The sequence below is a fragment of the Coenobita brevimanus genome, chromosome 13, assembly GCF_032717465.1.
Source record: "Coenobita brevimanus isolate Jiangsu-jjx chromosome 13, ASM3271746v2, whole genome shotgun sequence".
Classification (NCBI taxonomy): domain Eukaryota; kingdom Metazoa; phylum Arthropoda; class Malacostraca; order Decapoda; family Coenobitidae; genus Coenobita; species Coenobita brevimanus.
The window spans coordinates 24015840-24032978 of NC_136966.1; the positions used below are offsets into that span (position 1 = coordinate 24015840).

General features: G+C 40.0%; 1 protein-coding gene across 1 annotated transcript in view; it reads left to right on the forward strand.

The window, feature by feature from the left end:
• Positions 1-17139, forward strand: part of LOC145415098 (coagulation factor XIII B chain-like) — a 141184-nt gene that overhangs the window by 97111 nt on the left and 26934 nt on the right. The window contains exons 10-11 of the mRNA XM_080284517.1: positions 6969-7084; positions 13523-13586. Coding sequence (XP_080140643.1) covers positions 6969-7084; positions 13523-13586 — 180 coding nt within the window. The remainder of the gene's footprint in view (positions 1-6968; positions 7085-13522; positions 13587-17139) is intronic.

Below are 17139 nucleotides of genomic sequence, written 5' to 3' on the forward strand. Positions count from 1 at the left end.
GAGTCAGCCACGTTACCTCTAGAATTGCTTAAGCTAGGAAGCTGAAACGTTACTACTGCCTGATATGACGCAGGCTCACGATCAAGTTTCCGCATTTACTTTTCTATTTTCTTTTCGTTTTAGAACTTTTGCTTTTGTAGTTTTTGATGTCTCTTGTTGCTTTTGAATGATTCTCCACACAAAGTGAGCAATGGGATCAGACAGCCAGACACAAACAGACAGACAGAAAGATAGACATTCACAGACTTGGGATTATAGAAAAAGATTATATTATGTATGCATGTAGTGTCTCGCCCAGCTTTTGTGTATCACATGATGACTCTTCTGACATGACACAGGTACGCTGTCGAAATTTCCTTTTTTTTTAAGTTGATGAGGGGGCTGCAGCATACTCCAGACGGTTCTATGACACTTTTCCTCTAGATCTTATATATATATATATATATATATATATATATATATATATATATATATATATATATATATATATATATATATATATTATTGTCTATTCTTGATACTCCTTACGAACTCTGCATTACAGACAGAAAATCAGGAAGTGTAGACTATAAAAATAGATATATATATTTTCTCGTGCAGACTTACTTGGCGGCTAGAGTGTAATGTATTTATTCCTGCTGTGTATGCCCCTGTTTCGTGTGTGACCTAACATGTTTTATACAGGACAAAACTGCTTCGATTGCCATGGTTTTGGCAAAATGTCTGTGTCAAAGAGGCTCATTACCTGGGTAGAACCACATATCACTTCAAGCTGATATTTTTCGGGTTTCGACTGAGGTCAGGTTCAGACATTTCAGAGGCAGTTTGTCCAGCCATGTAAGTCACGGCAAAACTTGGATTAAGAACATTTCGTTTAACCCTTCACACCGGGTGTGCCATATTTATTTTAGGCTTGGTACTTCCGGACGTTTTTATTCAACCTGGGAGAGACTTTTTAAGCTAGAGGAGTTTGATTTAGCCTTTATTAATCAGTCATTATACATGAGAATTTCCAAGTAAAAAAAAGTAATTTGTACTTAGCAAGAATAAATTAAAATGATAAAAAAGTCATTGGATCGCAAGGATAAATAGGCCCCGTTCTGAGCACAATGTTGCCAGCTGTTATCGGCATTCCGTATGGCTCTGAAAAATGAACGAATGTGGTCAAATGAGTGGGGGTGTTCTTATTTCAGAGCTTGTCCTCACTTGCACGACTCATAATTTGTCCAAGAATAAGTGCGATCCTGGCCATAGTTTAATGAGGCCCTAAAAGCGTCAATCCTCAGTCAGACACGTTCAGTATCCATGTTGTTTGCTCAGAATTTGCCAATAATGGGGGTTTTGTCAGGACTGAGGTGGTAGCTCGTAGACCATCTGGCTTACTCCCTGTGAGTTTACAGTTCCACCAGCGTTTATTTCTCTCTCCCTAGGGAAATACTTTATAATCCCAAACTCCACACCTTCGCCTCATTCTCCTTCAAAAAAATGTTATGATGTATTTTATTTCTCAGGCTGGAGAAGTACTGTCAAACATTAATGGTATATATATATATATATATATATATATATATATATATATATATATATATATATATATATATATTTATACGATGAAATAATATTGTCATCACAAGTATCTCTCATAAGTACCTTTATCGAAGGATGTGGATGACACTTTCATAGCAATCTAAAATAGTGAAGCGAACGAGTTAAATCATCGAATGATTGATGTAACCTACCTGTGACCTACCTGAGGAAAACCGAGCTATAATTTGTTCATTTATGAATCAGCGGTAGACAATGAGCCTGAGAAAATAAAGGCATTGCTCTCCTTGTAGACTTGCTGCGTACTGCTAATGCAGGTAATATCGAGCGTGTACGGTATGTTTAATAGAAGAAAACGGTATAAATTCCTCGCTTTGCAGTCGTAAGATCATACAAATTAATGCTGGAAAGAGCTCACTCTTCCAAGTCTTTTTTCCTTGGCCAAATTATGTCTTATTCATATATGCTCACCTACATGGCAACATATTAAACATTCCGAGAGATCTTGAACTGCATTTCACATTAAGGATGCCACTGGACCGTTCCTGTGCGATGCATTTAGCGTCGTGTGTAATGTTAGTTTCAAAAACAACATTATGGCTGCCAGTTTACCGACTTGTACCTAGTGAGTATGTGTGAAGTATCTTTGCGAAATTTTTACAGTTCTTTAAAATCTACAACTTACTGTCTGAAGATGTTTGTGCTTACCGACTCCCTGATATTTCTTGAAAGTTTAGCGCCTGCTGTGAAATAGGTTGAGAGGTGTATAAGACATATTCTTGGCTTAGACGATTGTCTAGCACTTTTTTTTTTTTTTTTATACCTAGCCCGGGACGGAGTCCGACGAGTTTTTTTTGTCATTTGTTTGTTTTTTGTTAATTTGTTTCTTTGTTTGTCAGCAGCATAACGAAAAAACGGCTGAATGAAATTACATGACACTTTCAGGATATGTGGGCACTAGTCTCCAAAGGAAGTGACTAAAGTTTGGAGATAACACAGTAACCATGAAATGTTAAAATCAAGGTCATGGATTTTCAGAGGGTTATAATTTTAAACCTGTTGAACATAGAGATATTCACCATTATCATCATGAAGGAACTCCCATATGGGCTTTTATCTGACACCAAGACCTTTGACCTTGAGTGTCCTTGAAAGGTCAAATTCCAGGTCACGGATTTTTAAGGGCTATAACTCGAAACTGGTTGCAAATAAGTATTTACTAAAATCAACTTATAGTAAGTCCCACACGGGCTTTTAACTGGTACCATGACCTTTCACTTTATAGTCTGGAGGAATTTCACTGAACCTCGTTCCGAGACACATACAAAGTTTTATTGCATTTTTTGATACATTGGACCCTGCTAATGAAAATTAAAAGTGCACCCAGTTGGCACACTTGAACATTGTGTTCTACGGGTCGAAATCCAAAATGGCCGCCCGAGAAAATGAAAAATTACAATATTTGATTACTATAGTCACTAGTTTTACTAATATTACATTATTTAAACGTAGAATTATTTCAAGAAATTCTAGGGATAACAAAGTACATTATATATGTGTAAATTGTGAAAAGAAAAATTATTCAGTTAATGATAATTGCTGAAAAAAGACACCAAATGTGATTACCGTACCCTGTTAGACTATCACCAAGTATTACAACAATATTTCATTTTCTTAACAAACTATACAGGGAAAGGATGGAGAATTAGGTCTTTCCGTCAGTAAACATTTTTAAATATTTAACATGTCTATTCCAACAAACATATTTAAACCATACTTTTTTTCACAACTAAAATGTTCATATCCCTTATATCAGAATGTTAACCAATTACGCCCTTCAGAATTGATCAAAATGCTTTACATCAAAAATATATGATGCTTATAAATATAAAAACACTGAAAAACGAAACATTTACAATTATATAATATATTGTCTGTCATTTCCACGTTCATACTTTCCTCTATACTTTCCTCTTCTTCAACTGACAATCTTGATTTACTTTGAGGATTGTGGCAGCCAGTTCCTCAGCAAGCACAAAACAGTGAGCAAGAAAGTTGTGCTGCAGTACAACTGCAACTGGCAGTTGAATATGGGGTGCGGGATAGACATCCACAGTTGATTAGTTTTAGGATATCAAGTGGTGCAGGAGAAACATCAGGTGGCAAGCCAATTGGAACCAACATATTTGAATCAGGATACTTGGTCCACCCATAATGAAGAGGGTTCATTTCTGGTGGCTCTGGATCAAGGGAACGTCTCCAAATTGCTGCCTGTAAATGGGCTCTGCAAACATGTTCTTCAAATGCTTCTGATGTTGGTGGCAAAGGTTTTAGCTCTGGTGCTGTGGTGAGCCAAAGATTGCCCACCTTCGATTGCCACACAGATTATCTTAAAGATGTTACGTTGTTTTCATTTGGAAAGCCATAACATGCTGCAATGAATATTGTGGCTTCAGGAGTAACATCAGTCAGCTCTTCTTGTTGCCACACTAATCTGGTAAGTGTCTTTCCACTCTTTATTTGTCTTTAACATTGCTCCTTTACCAATACCCCATAAATATGAAACACTGTCACATCTTGTAAGAACATGGGCAGGTAACAGACTGTTGAGAACATCTTGATTTTGCTCAACTATTGCTTTGATATCTGCACTTGATCGTGAAGGGCTTGTTCCAAGCATTACCATATTGCAGGCAAGATTTTCTTGCTTATAGAAGTGGCATAGCAGGACAAATATGTCTGTGTCATCAGCAACATTTCTAATGTTGTGTCTTCCTGACCTTGCCAAATGGACAGCTTGCTGCACCACAATAACATCAGCTTCCTCATGTGCAGCGTGCAAGTCAGGCCTGTTTCTTCTGATTCCATTACAAAGCTCTACTGGTATTGGTTCCTTACCTGTAATCACAAGGTGATTGTCATTGTGTGACAGTAAATCAGTGTGCTCACATAGATACTCACAAATGAGATTATTCACCTGGGATTTACTGTGTATAACAGGTAAGCAGACCTTCTATGGTGGCAGAGGTGTTGCTAGTGACAGTCTGTGGCATCTACTTGCTTCCTTCCCAGCTGTAGCTGCTCGTGTTGCCTGTTTTATGCTTCCATTGTGATAACTGTCAAAGCCCAGATGTGTTTTTGCTGCGAAAAGACAATGACATATGTACTGCACAAACTTTAGTATATAATCTTCTATGACACCTTTGCTTGGCCATTTGACAGCCCAGAGAATTGCACACTCATCAAGTATTATAGCATCATCTGGGACCGTTCTGCGATCAGATACCTCCACTTGGACTTTGGCTTTCAGGGTGGCTTTAGAAGTTGACAGCCTCATATCACCTGTCTTTTCCTGGAATATTGAGGGTGGAAATGCAGCCAGCTCATAAGAGAGAACATCTCTCATGTATGATCCTAGAGGTTTGAAGACAAAGCACTCTTGAATAGATCAATGTGGTATTATACACAGATATATTGTCCACTTTAATTATTTTTGAAGTTGACATGAGCACAACTGGTCTTGTGAGTGGCTTGTGAAAACTTTGTGGCCATCCTTCCTCAAATGTTTTCATCATAGCTGCTCCCAATTCAACAACCCTGTCAAAATTGACATGCTCTGCACATATCCTACCTGTAACCACATAAATCAGTCCGGGTGGATGGCACTCTCCGTTCAGTGGATCTATGCAACTTTGAAGTTTCTCCTGAATTTTTGCTCTGTCTACTTCATCACTTTGTATCCTTGAAGGACCTTCTTCCTTGTGGGTCATGACTGTGGATTGTGCGTTTCCACCAAACATGGATAAAACATCTTTTTTCAGTTGAGTGCAGATATGTAGTCCAAGAATCCACCTTTTCAATGCTGCTGGTTGATAGGTTATTCCAATAATTCCTCCTGGACTATGGCCATAACGCATGAAAGTTGTCTCAAATGTACTGGTCAGACCAGATGCCATTCCAGATGCCTGGTTGATGTCGCAATACATGACCTCCGTCCATGAAGTCTTGAAGCACTTCATCAGGCAGTTTGCTCATAGAATGAAAGTAATACAAGGCATACCTTCCATAATTGGAATGACCATTAGCATTGAAATAAGGAAGCATCTCTTTGATGACAAGCAAATGGAGTGGCCAATCACTTTCTCAAATGAGACCTTTATTGTTTTATTGACTTTAGTGATAGCAATTTATTAACATTCAAAATTTCTTCTATCGGCACCTAAAAATTATTATAAACACTTAAAAATCATTAAAATAAAATGTTACAATGTGTAGTTTACAGGTGATCATTTTGTTTAGTGCATGTTCTGATAGGAAAAGTTAATATTATTATTGTATGAAGAAAATTAAACACTGAAAAAGATAGCTAAACATGTTTTATTAGCATCATCATTCATGCAGGCGGCCATATTGGATTTCGCCCTCCAATTTGAAATGCTCGAGTGGGCCAGCTGGATGCACTTTTTTATTTTGATGGTTACATCACAAAGTATCAGAAAATGCAATAAAACTTTGTATATGTCTTCGAACGAGGTTCACCCGAAAATGACCATTCTGCCATCAGACTATTAAGTGACCTTGAATGGTCAAATCAAGGTCACGGATATTCAGGGGGCTAAAACTCGAAATCAATAATTAGTATTGACAGATAACAAGTTCGATTTCATTTGCGCCAGTACCTTAAACTTTAATTGTTTACTGACACTAAATGGCAGTACCAATTCAGTATTTAACAGCAATAAAATAACTGATGTCAGGCGAGGTTTGTTGAACCTGGCATCACTTGTTAGGAATTTATTTTGCATATTACTTCTTAATATATCTTGTTTGCTTATTACTGTATGTGTTTGTATATCAATGAACGTCACAAAAGTAAGACACCAGCTTATGATTTATAATGTATCGGATACAGAATTAAACTTTTAAGGAAGAGAGATGTTGGGAAGCCTTCTTAACAAGTGATAATATGGGTTTATAGTATGATGCATTAAAACTAAGAGGTACATGCAGTGCAGGTAATTCCCCAGTTTCTGCATGTGGAACCCATGGGATGTGTAAAATGGATTTATGTATACTGGCTGCTGAAAATGCTATATAACATGGTCTGAAGACTAAAGTAATCTAAGGTTCAGAATTCTTCCAAATAGCTTCATGATAAATTAAGGTTATCTGGGTTTTTGAGCTCTCAATTTGTTCTCCATCAGCCCAAGAATATTATATATCACTTTATTCTTGCCTGTAGTCGACTGTTTTCAACTTAGGAAAGATCTCGTAGAAATGAAGGTTGTTTCATCCTGTATTGTGTTTTTTAAGTTGCATTAAATCGTCTGAGAATGAAAAGAATGAAATTGAAAACAAGTCGTTGGGGAATAGGGTTTAATAAGAGGGGTCTCGTGTGTAATGAGTTGTGTTCCCCGTGACAGTGATACGTATGGCCGGGTGCGGTGCATGGGCAGCTATCGATTAGAGGGCGGACGTCAGGAGGTGCTGTGTAAAGAGGGACAGTGGGTGCTGCAGGGTCAACCCGTCTGTGTGAAAGGTGAGATGAAAAAGACACACACACACACACACACACACACACACACACACACAAATCCTTGGTGTGACATACAATACATCAGTGTCATTTAAACAACATATCATAAACATTAAAAATAAATTAACACCAAGACTCAGCGCCCTAAGGTCACTTGCCCATACAACAGTCGGATAGAACAAAGAAACCACCACTATAGTTTACGAACAATATATACGTTCAGTGATGAACTATGCAACCTCTGTTTGGGCTTCCAACCTCACTGAAATACATTACAACACCCTACAGAGAATACAGAACAAGGCTTAAAAATAATCACAGGATGTACAGCTACTTCACCCACAGACTACCTACACCAAGAAACCAAAGTCCTAAAAGTCAAGGATCATCTAAATATAAGAGGCACACAAATTCATTCTGCAGCTTTGACAAACCCATACTATCCACGAGACTACATGGCAGTACATCCACACACACCAATGAACATCAAACAACACCTAGCTCACGATGTCATACACAAATACTGTCATCTCTCCCCCCTCGCCCACCTCAAACCAGCTTCTAGAGTCATATCCATGCTCAAATCACTCGCCGATGCATTCAGTCACTCAAGGGCAACACACAGCTGCATGCACGACCTCCTAATATCCACCTTTCTGAATCCTACCTCCCTTGTGAGGACATGGTCCACTTCGCCAGGCTGATATGTGGGCATCATTCAGCCCTCTTGAATTATCAGAAGAGACTTGATGACTCCGTCGCTGATGCCTGTCCAGGATGCACCACTGCACCTCATACGATTAAGCACATTATGGAAGACTGCATTACACACAATCTCCTGCGCCAACAACACAACATACACCCTTTGAGAGCTCTGTGGGAAATCTCGGTCTCGGCCATGGCCTTCCTTATGGACTCGGGGCTGTTTGGACAGAGTGCCTAGGGATCAACTGTTACTACTACAGTACTACGGACATAACTTCCGGAATAAGAAAATGCAGTCGAATTTTCTTATTTGCACTAGTTAGAATTCATTTTGTTAAGAGTTCAGCTCAGGCAACTGCACGTAATATTTTATCAATTTTCTTTCAACATACAAGTTTGCTTAACCCGCCCCATCCCTACCACTTTTCCACCACTGACTCCCCCCAATCCCGACCATTTTTGGAAAAATTTTTTTTTGGCTCAAACCTCCGCTTCTGATGAGAAACATCGAAAATTCATAGAGAAATCGCTCATCTGAGGTTTAAAATAGTTGATACAGGTAGGAGTACCTGCTTACCTTAATGGGTTTTCTAACAGGCTGGCACCAAAGAAAACGAGTTCTATGGGAGGATAACTATTTCACACCACTCATAAACGGTATTTATTTATTTACTTGGTATGAATCTATATGTAGTACAAGAGTATATTGGTTTTCAAGCAGTAATATAGGCATTATAAGAATTGTTTCACTCACTAACTCATCACCATACCTGACCTTTTTTTGCCACATTACCTGATCATCATTTCTGACTGTTTCTTCCTCTAATGCTATGTAAAGTTTGTCCTCCACATTATCATTGATTGGGGAATCACTCTGGCCCTGAATTTCGTACCGTGGCATGACATGGCTTTACTGGCCAGGTCACTGATAACAGGTGAATTGCTGAGACAATGGCATGCAGGGGGGGGAGGAGGTCATACTGGGTAAGGCATTGTCCCTGCCTGGCATCTTGTAGAGGAAGGTGTCACGTGTATACGTACCAAAAATCACTCGCGAAAATTGAAAATTGTGCAAATTAGGGATCTTGCAATTGATTCGCGTTTATGTACGTCGACGGGATTGGCAGTGACAAAACGTTTGGACGTTAAAGAACGTCGACGGGACACCGCGGGTTAAGGCTGTTCAGGTTCTTCACATCGAACATTACTCATTCAGATCTAATCCTGTAAAGATGTAAGCCAAAAATATCCCTGTCTATGCAATGGATATAGAAATGAAATTCCAGAATTTTTACCTGGTGTCAGGTCTCCTAGGTTCATGAGATCAGTGTGATTAGAAGGACTTCAGATATAATTTCTGACATCCCTTGCTTCATAACTGTGAGAATTCTTTCTATTGTTCTCAAGACCTCTGCCCCTTTATCCTGCCTAGACAAACTCCTTTATATTTGTCTTTTAACCTGTGCCTTCTCATAAACATCATCCTGTCTTGATGATTTCTCGCGGGATGCTCCACTGGCGATCTTTTCAGATCCCTTACAGATTCTTGTTCATCATCCTTTTAGGGCTTTGGAGAAACGCTTGCCATTGCACCTAACATTTTAAAGGCCTTAGTCTGAGTCAGGCATTGACCTTTAAGGTTTCAGACTGACTTCTAACTATTTCTGTCTTCAGTGTGTGACTATCTCCAGGCTCCATTCTGATTGCCATGTGGATGTTGTTCTAACAGCCATCATGAATGATCTTATAAGCTGTACATATAGGTCTTTCAAATCAAATAATTATGATTCCCTCCTTCACTTTTCCATAAGCGTCTCACAATGTCTGTCATAACAGTTGCTTCAACAACTACAAGACGAGGCTATGCCACGCTATGTCACACCTTGGTTTATTTACTTCTCTGTTATTTCTAACTGAGATAAACAAAATTTTGCTGTTGATAATGCAATATGAGCTCAATTCCTCCTTCTTTCAGTTAAAAAATTTTCCAGAATGATATTTCATATTATCAAACAGTGTGCCATCAGCTACCAGTTTTCCTAGAGTGCCCAAGTCTTGGGAGATATCATGGAAAAATCCCATTACTTCCTATCCAAGGTTCAGTTTCCAGAAAATGGGTGTGCTCACTCTCTCTTTGTGTGTATGTGTGTGTGTATTGCTCTTCGACGCAGTTGAACGTATCCCTTCCCGATTACCGATGGGCACAACACCCATCCGCCAACTCACACTCGCACCTTTCCATGTCCATTTCGCCATTGCGAGGTACCCGATACTCTCATCTCTTCACACATGAAACTGTTATTTTAGCCACGGAGCTGTCTTCAAACTGTATTTTCCACTATCCATACTTCCGATCTTTGAACGGCATTTTGTCTACGTGTCTGGAAATGGACGAATCGTAATTATTTCTGTCCACTCTCATCCAATATTTCCTAGATAAGAGCAACCTCTGGCTCTCTCCTTTTTCATTTTCTTCCCCACGAAAGTATAGTCTTTGAGACCTGGAAAGAGACGAATGAGGATGGTCATGGGTAATGGATCACATCATCATCATCATCATCAGCCATTGAGGTCCACTGCAGGACCGGCTTATCCCTACCGAAGCAGGGACGATACAGCCAATATAGCTCTACCCAGTGGCTTAGGCTGTCTGGTAGAGACTGTATGTACTGTAGGGTGAGAAGTGATTGTGAGTGTGGTTGTAGTGTTGTAGTGGCTTTGGATGTGTGTGTAGTCTATGAACCAAGGGTAATCGGCCCGCCTTAAGCCGACTGAGTGGAATTGTACTAGGATGCGACACTGATTCAACCACAGCACCTCTTATGTCCGCCAAAGCGGTCAGTGGCTCGGTGAATGCTTCCCAAAGCTTTACAACTCTGGCAGGAGGCGAACCCGCGTCCACCAGCATGCGAGACGCACACTCTTCCACAGTACAGTAGCGGACCGGAACAAAGTATTAATTATGAATATTGGCACTGTAGGCTTCCAGGCAGTCTAGGTGGTCATTTGTATGATCATATGCTCTATTGGAAAACAGAAACGTGTGGATTGGGTTGCAAGGCGTGGATGTTACGAGCTTGGACGATGGTGAGTTATCAGGGCGAAGGGAGTACACCTTGTTGAAACGGCCATTGTAGGGTGGGCAGTGTGAAGACGAGTGTTTTCGGTACTTTTTACAGAATATAGAAAGAATCATTTGCTTCCGACTTGCAAAAGTTTGACCTTTCAACAAAAAAGGGGCAAGTCAAGGCCAGTATCAGTATCCGGTGATATTAAGATGTTTGAAGATAATACAGTTTTGCATAAAATGCTGTAAGTCATTGGTTGGGAGTGATCAAATCAGGTTAGCCACATTTTGGTAAGGTTTGTTCGATGTACGAGTAGTGACCAAATCCGGAGAAACAAATAAAGTAATGAAATGTCAGAAGACAGCAAGAATCATGTCATGATGTTAAAAGTAGCATGCAGAGGAAATTTTCTACAGTGAAGAATGCAAATGAGGAGAAGCTTTGTTAATGAAGCACTGAAGAAGAAGCACGTATGAAGAAACCTGTAAAGATAAATATATAAATAAACAATACCGTGTCGGGATACAACCATTTTCTCTGTTAAGAAGTGAAGAAGTGTCATGTGAAGAACCAATTTTTTATATAATGAGGTTAAGAGTTTGTGGGGAATATACAAATTATTTCGAGTTTAGACTCTCACATCATGTTATAATGCCTATTTGGTAAATGATTAGTAAGAGAGAGTAAGAAGAGAGTGGATGAGGAATTTGGAAGGAATTTGAATGTAAAGTTGAGGGAATGTAAGAAAATGTTCTGGAAAGAGGAGAAGAGAGTTAGACAGGGTGTCAAAGAAGTTAGTCGGGGAGTGACAGATAAAAATGGTAGATTACTTGTGGAGATGGGAGAAAAAGTGAACAGATGGAGAGAACATAGTTAATGAAAGTAATGTGAGTATAAGTGACTGGGGAATGGTTGGGAGAAAGAGGGATGTGAGAAGAGAGGAGGAAATCAGTAGGATGGAAGTTGTGGAAGCAGTGACGAGTCATAATTAGGGAAGTCCCAGGAATTGACAGAGTGTGTGGTGAAATGCTGAAGCATGGGGGAGAGATATTAGTGGAATGGATGTGGAAGATGTGCAGATTGGCCTGGGAGGAAGGTAAAGTCCCGGAGGATTGGAAATCAGGTATAATTATTTCCTTGTACAAAAGAAAAGAGGAAAAAGAAGTGTGTGGTAATCATAGGGGCATTTATCTTGTGAGTGTAATAGAAAAGTATTTGGTAGGATACATATTGACAGAGTCAGGGAAATAACAGAGGAATTAGTTGGAGAAGAACAGGGAGGATTTAGGAAGGGAACAGGTTGTGTAGATCAGATATTCATTCTTAGCCCTTTAGTGGAGAAGATTCTAGGGAAGGGAAAGAAGTAGTATGCAGCCTTCAGGGATTTGGAGAAAGCATATGACAGGGTGGATAGACAAGGATTGTGGAAAGTAATAAAAATATATGGAGTAAATGGAAGTAGTTGGGTGCCGTGAAAAGTATTAATGAGGATGCTAAGGCTGCAGTGCATGTGGACAGTGAGCCGAGTGCATGTTTCTATTTGAAGGTTCGGTTGAAACACGGATGTGTCATGTCTTTATGGTTGTTCTATCTCTATATGGATGGGGTAATAAAAGAGATACAAGGTACGGCAGTTGATGTTGGAGTGGCCCTAATGAGAGAGGGTGGTGTTTGGAAACTCCCTGTTTGCAGATGATACTATGTTGTTGGGTGAAGACGAAGGGGAGATGCAAGGCTTGATGGATGAGTTTTGGAGAGTGTTTAAGAAACGGAATCTAAAGGTGAATGTAGGGAAGAGTAAAGTTATGGTCTTCGAGAGAAATGAAGTCAGTGAATGTACAGTGAGGATGGTTGAAGAGGAAGTGGAAAATGTGAGTGTGTTTAAGTACTCTGGTAGTATGATGTGCAAGGATGGAAGTTTGGAGGGTGAAGTGCTTGAAAGGGAGCAACAGGGAAGAAGGTTGCTGGTTCCTTGAAAGTATTGATATGAAACAGAGAAGTGAGCATGGAAGTGAAAAAGTTACTGCATGACAGGATTGTGATATCAACCCCAACTTATGGAAATGAAGCTTGGATCTCGTTGGAGGGACGGAAGTCAAGAGTGACATCAGTGGAAATGAGTTATTTGAGAGGAGCATATGGAGTCGCATGGAGTGACAAACTGACAAATGAGGAAGTGAAAGAGCGTTGCGGTGTGGATGTGGATCGGATAGGAAGCGTTAGGAGAAACGCAATGAGGTGGTTCGGCCATGCTGAGAGGATGAGAGCGAGAGACTAACGAGAAAAGTGTATGTGAATGAGGTGGAAAGGGGGGGGGGAGAGGGAAGGGGAGGCCAAGGATGAGATGGAGGGATGGAGTGGAGACGTATATGAGAGAGGGGGATGTAAGGTGGGAGCAGGGCAATGAAATGGTGGGGGACAGGGAGACATGGAGGAGATTTGTTTGTGGCCACCTCATACGGGATTAAGGAGTCTGGCAATAGATAGATATACAGAACATTATTAGCGCTGCTGTCGTTGTTGTTGTTTTTGCTAATGATGCTGATGAATATGAGGAGGAAAATTTTAGTCATGTTGCTGCTGATAATGATAATTATGATAATAACAATGGTGATGATATTTATGGTAATTGTGCTAAATTACTTTCTGATATGAGTTTGTTTTTCAGCTGCAAATGGTGAGTGCCCTACGGATCCCCCCAAACTGGACCACGGCATCATCGAGCTAAAGAAGTGAGTAAACAGGATGTACCAACGAGTCTAATATTTGGCTTTCTATTCTTTAAATTTCTTACTGACAGGAGTTTTCATTCTTTAACTAACTTCTGTTTCGTCTTGTGTTCTCACTGAATAAATTCTAGTTACAATACCTCGTGCTTTATGTTTTCCAACTTTTTATCTTTATGTCATGAGTAATGTTATGTTTAATATTGTATGTGTCCATGGCTAAGTTACCATAGTTTCCAGCAACTACACTACCAGGCATCTAGTTCCTAAATGAAAAACTATAGAGATGTACACACACACATCTATATCTATCTATCTATCTATCTATGTTTCTATATCTATATCTATCTATTTATCCATCTATCTATCTATCTATCTATCTATCTATCAATACATATTTATATTTATATATATATATATATATATATATATATATATATATATATATATATATATATATATATATATCATCAGCCGTTGAGGTCCACTGAAGGACCGGCCTATCCCTACCGAAGCAGGGACGATACAGCCAATGTATCTCTACTCAGTGGCTTAAGCTGTGTAGTACAGTAGAGACTGTCTGTAGGGTAAGAAGTGCTTGTGAGTGTTATTGTAGTGTTGTAGTGGCTTTGGATGTGTGTGTAGTCTGTGAATCAAGTGTAATCAGCCCACCTTAAGCCGACTGGGTTCAAGCATACTAGTATGCGACACTTGTTCAACCAAAGCTCCCCTTATGTCCGCCAAATCGGTCGGTGGCTCGGTAAATGCTTCCCAAAGTTTGTACAACTCTGGCGGGAGGCGAACCCGCGCCCACCAGCGTGCGAAATGCACACTCTACCACTGTAGCACAGAGGATTCATATATATAGATATATATCTATATATATCTAAATCTATATCTATCTATCTGTCTATCTATCTGTGTATCTATCTATCAATCTATCTATCTATCTATCTATCTATATATTTACACACACACACACACACACACACACACACACACACACACACACACACACACACACACACACACACACACACACATATATACCAGATTCTCTTTGGTTTGGCTGTTTACCAGTGCTATTAAGGGTGTTGAGACATTGCTTTTGCCATAAAGGGATTGCATTTATTTTTATAACTCACTACACCAGTGGTGAGTTTTACTGTTCTTGCCAATATCATCATCATCATTATCATAATCATCATCATCATCATCCGGACTTCCCTTCCCACGCTTGGGCAGGGTGAGGAGTAGCAACGTCCAGACAACCCAAGTTTGCCCAATGTAATGGACCACCTTTCCATTCACTGATCATTCAAACCCCCGGAATCCTGTCTCTATCTAATACGCCAAAAACTTTCACCAAATTCTGCGGCTTCACATAAGCTTCACATTAATATATCCAACAGAGTCAGTCCTGACGCTGCCACGTTAAAAAGGGGTGCCAAGTCCCTGTTCATGCACTTCTCACATCATTCATCCAGCCAGCTCGGTCTCTCGTCAGTCCCCTAGCCTTACCGACTTCCATACCTCTCTTCCTCACACACTCATCCACCATATCCCTCCTCCTTCTCCTTGGCCTACCTCGCCTCCTTCCTTCTTCAAATTGGATCGGATGTACTTTTTTCATGACTCTCTTGTTATTCATTCTCTCCACATGACAATACCATCTCAGTGCACTGTCTTCGATTCTGGTGTCCACAGACTTCCTCATCCGCATCTTTCACGAATCACATTATTTCGTATCTTATCTACTCTCTGCATTCCACCCACATTCCTCAGCAGTCCCATCTCCAATACTCTCACTCTTGATTTTTCATTTTCATGCCACACCATAGTCTCACGGCCATATGTTAAGCTGGCACAAACAATCCCTCATGTAAGCCTCGTGCAGCTGCAGCACTCAATCCTTTGTTTCTTATGAAGGCCTACATAGCGCCAACTACTTTCCTTTCTTGTGTCATTCTACTTTCTATTTCTTTTGCACATTTTCCTCTCTTTTATATCACTGTAACCAGGTATTTGAACTCTCATGCAAATTCCAGTCTCTCTCTCCATTCACTGCAACATCACGTTGGGAGTCACCTTCTTTCTCAATAACCATCACTTTACTCTTTTCTACATTTATTCTCAAGGCACGACGCTCAAAGACATTAGGAAAACTGTGCACTAGTCTACCCAGTTCTTGTCCGGTATTTGCAAGCAGTACTACATCATCAGCATACAACAAATTTAAGATATTCCATTCATCACTATTCATAGCCTACGCCATCCCTTTCTCTGTTAATCGTGTTTTTACTTCTCTCATCACCCTATCCATATATATAATGAACAACCATAGGGACATAACACAACGTTGTCGCAGGCCCACAGTGATCTTGAACCATTCACTTAGATGCCCACTTACCTTTACACAAGCCTCACTACCACCATAAAAACTCTTGACGTCACCTAGAAGCATACCATCTACTCCGTACAAGCGCAAAACCTTCCAGTCCTTCTCTGTCTACTTTGTCGTGTGCTTTTTCCAGATCCATAAATGCCATAAACACATTATAGTCCTTCTCACAAGCCCACTGCATTATCTGTCTCACTGCAATTATTTGATCCACCCATCCTCTGCTACTCCTAAAACCACCCTGTTCATCACTCACCAGGACTTCTGATATCCCCCCTCACTTTCTGTATAATAGTTCTTCCATATACCTTCCCTACAACACACAATAAACTTATGCCACTATAACTCTTGCACACACTTCACTCATCTTTATTTTTGTACAGGGGTACAGTCACAGCCTATATCCACTCAGTTGACACAGTTTCACTCATCCATGCCTTCTTACATATCTCCAAGAAGCACTTCATTCCGCTCCCTCCACTACATTTAACGATCTCTGCATACACCTCATCAATCGCAGCTGCTTTCCCATTTTTCAGCCGCTTCACAGCGTTCTTCACCTCTACGAATGTCACGTTTCCTTGCACTGCTTTCCATTCTTTCTCTGCACTCCTCCAAAACTAATTTTTACAGCGGCTCTGCTCTTTTTGTTCCCATTCATCAGGCATTCAAAATATTCTTTCCATCTGCTCCTTACTTCAATCCCAAGGGTAAATAATCTACCACCTACATCTTTCATACCTTCACATTTCTTTCTGCTTTCACTTCTCCATTTACGCACCTCTTTCCAGAATAAGTTCCTATTTTTAGAGTAGTTTGCGTTCATTTGCCTTCCTAGATCATCATTTACCTCCTTCTTTAGTCTTTTTACGTGCTTCTTGCTCTCAGTATATTCATTTCTTATTTCAACTGAACCTCTATCTTGTAACCACATTAGATACTGCTTCCTCTTTTCCTCCACTGCTCTCTTAACTTCTTCATCCCACCATGCCGTACCTTTCTTCATTGTTGCTACTTTTGCCACACAACACACCGCTCTAGCATTCCTAACTAAGTAAACCCTATATGAATTCCACAGGCTGTCCAGATCCATTTCATTCCAATTCACTGATTCCAACTCCTCCCCTACTTTGGTTCTGTATTCATCTGCCATTTCTA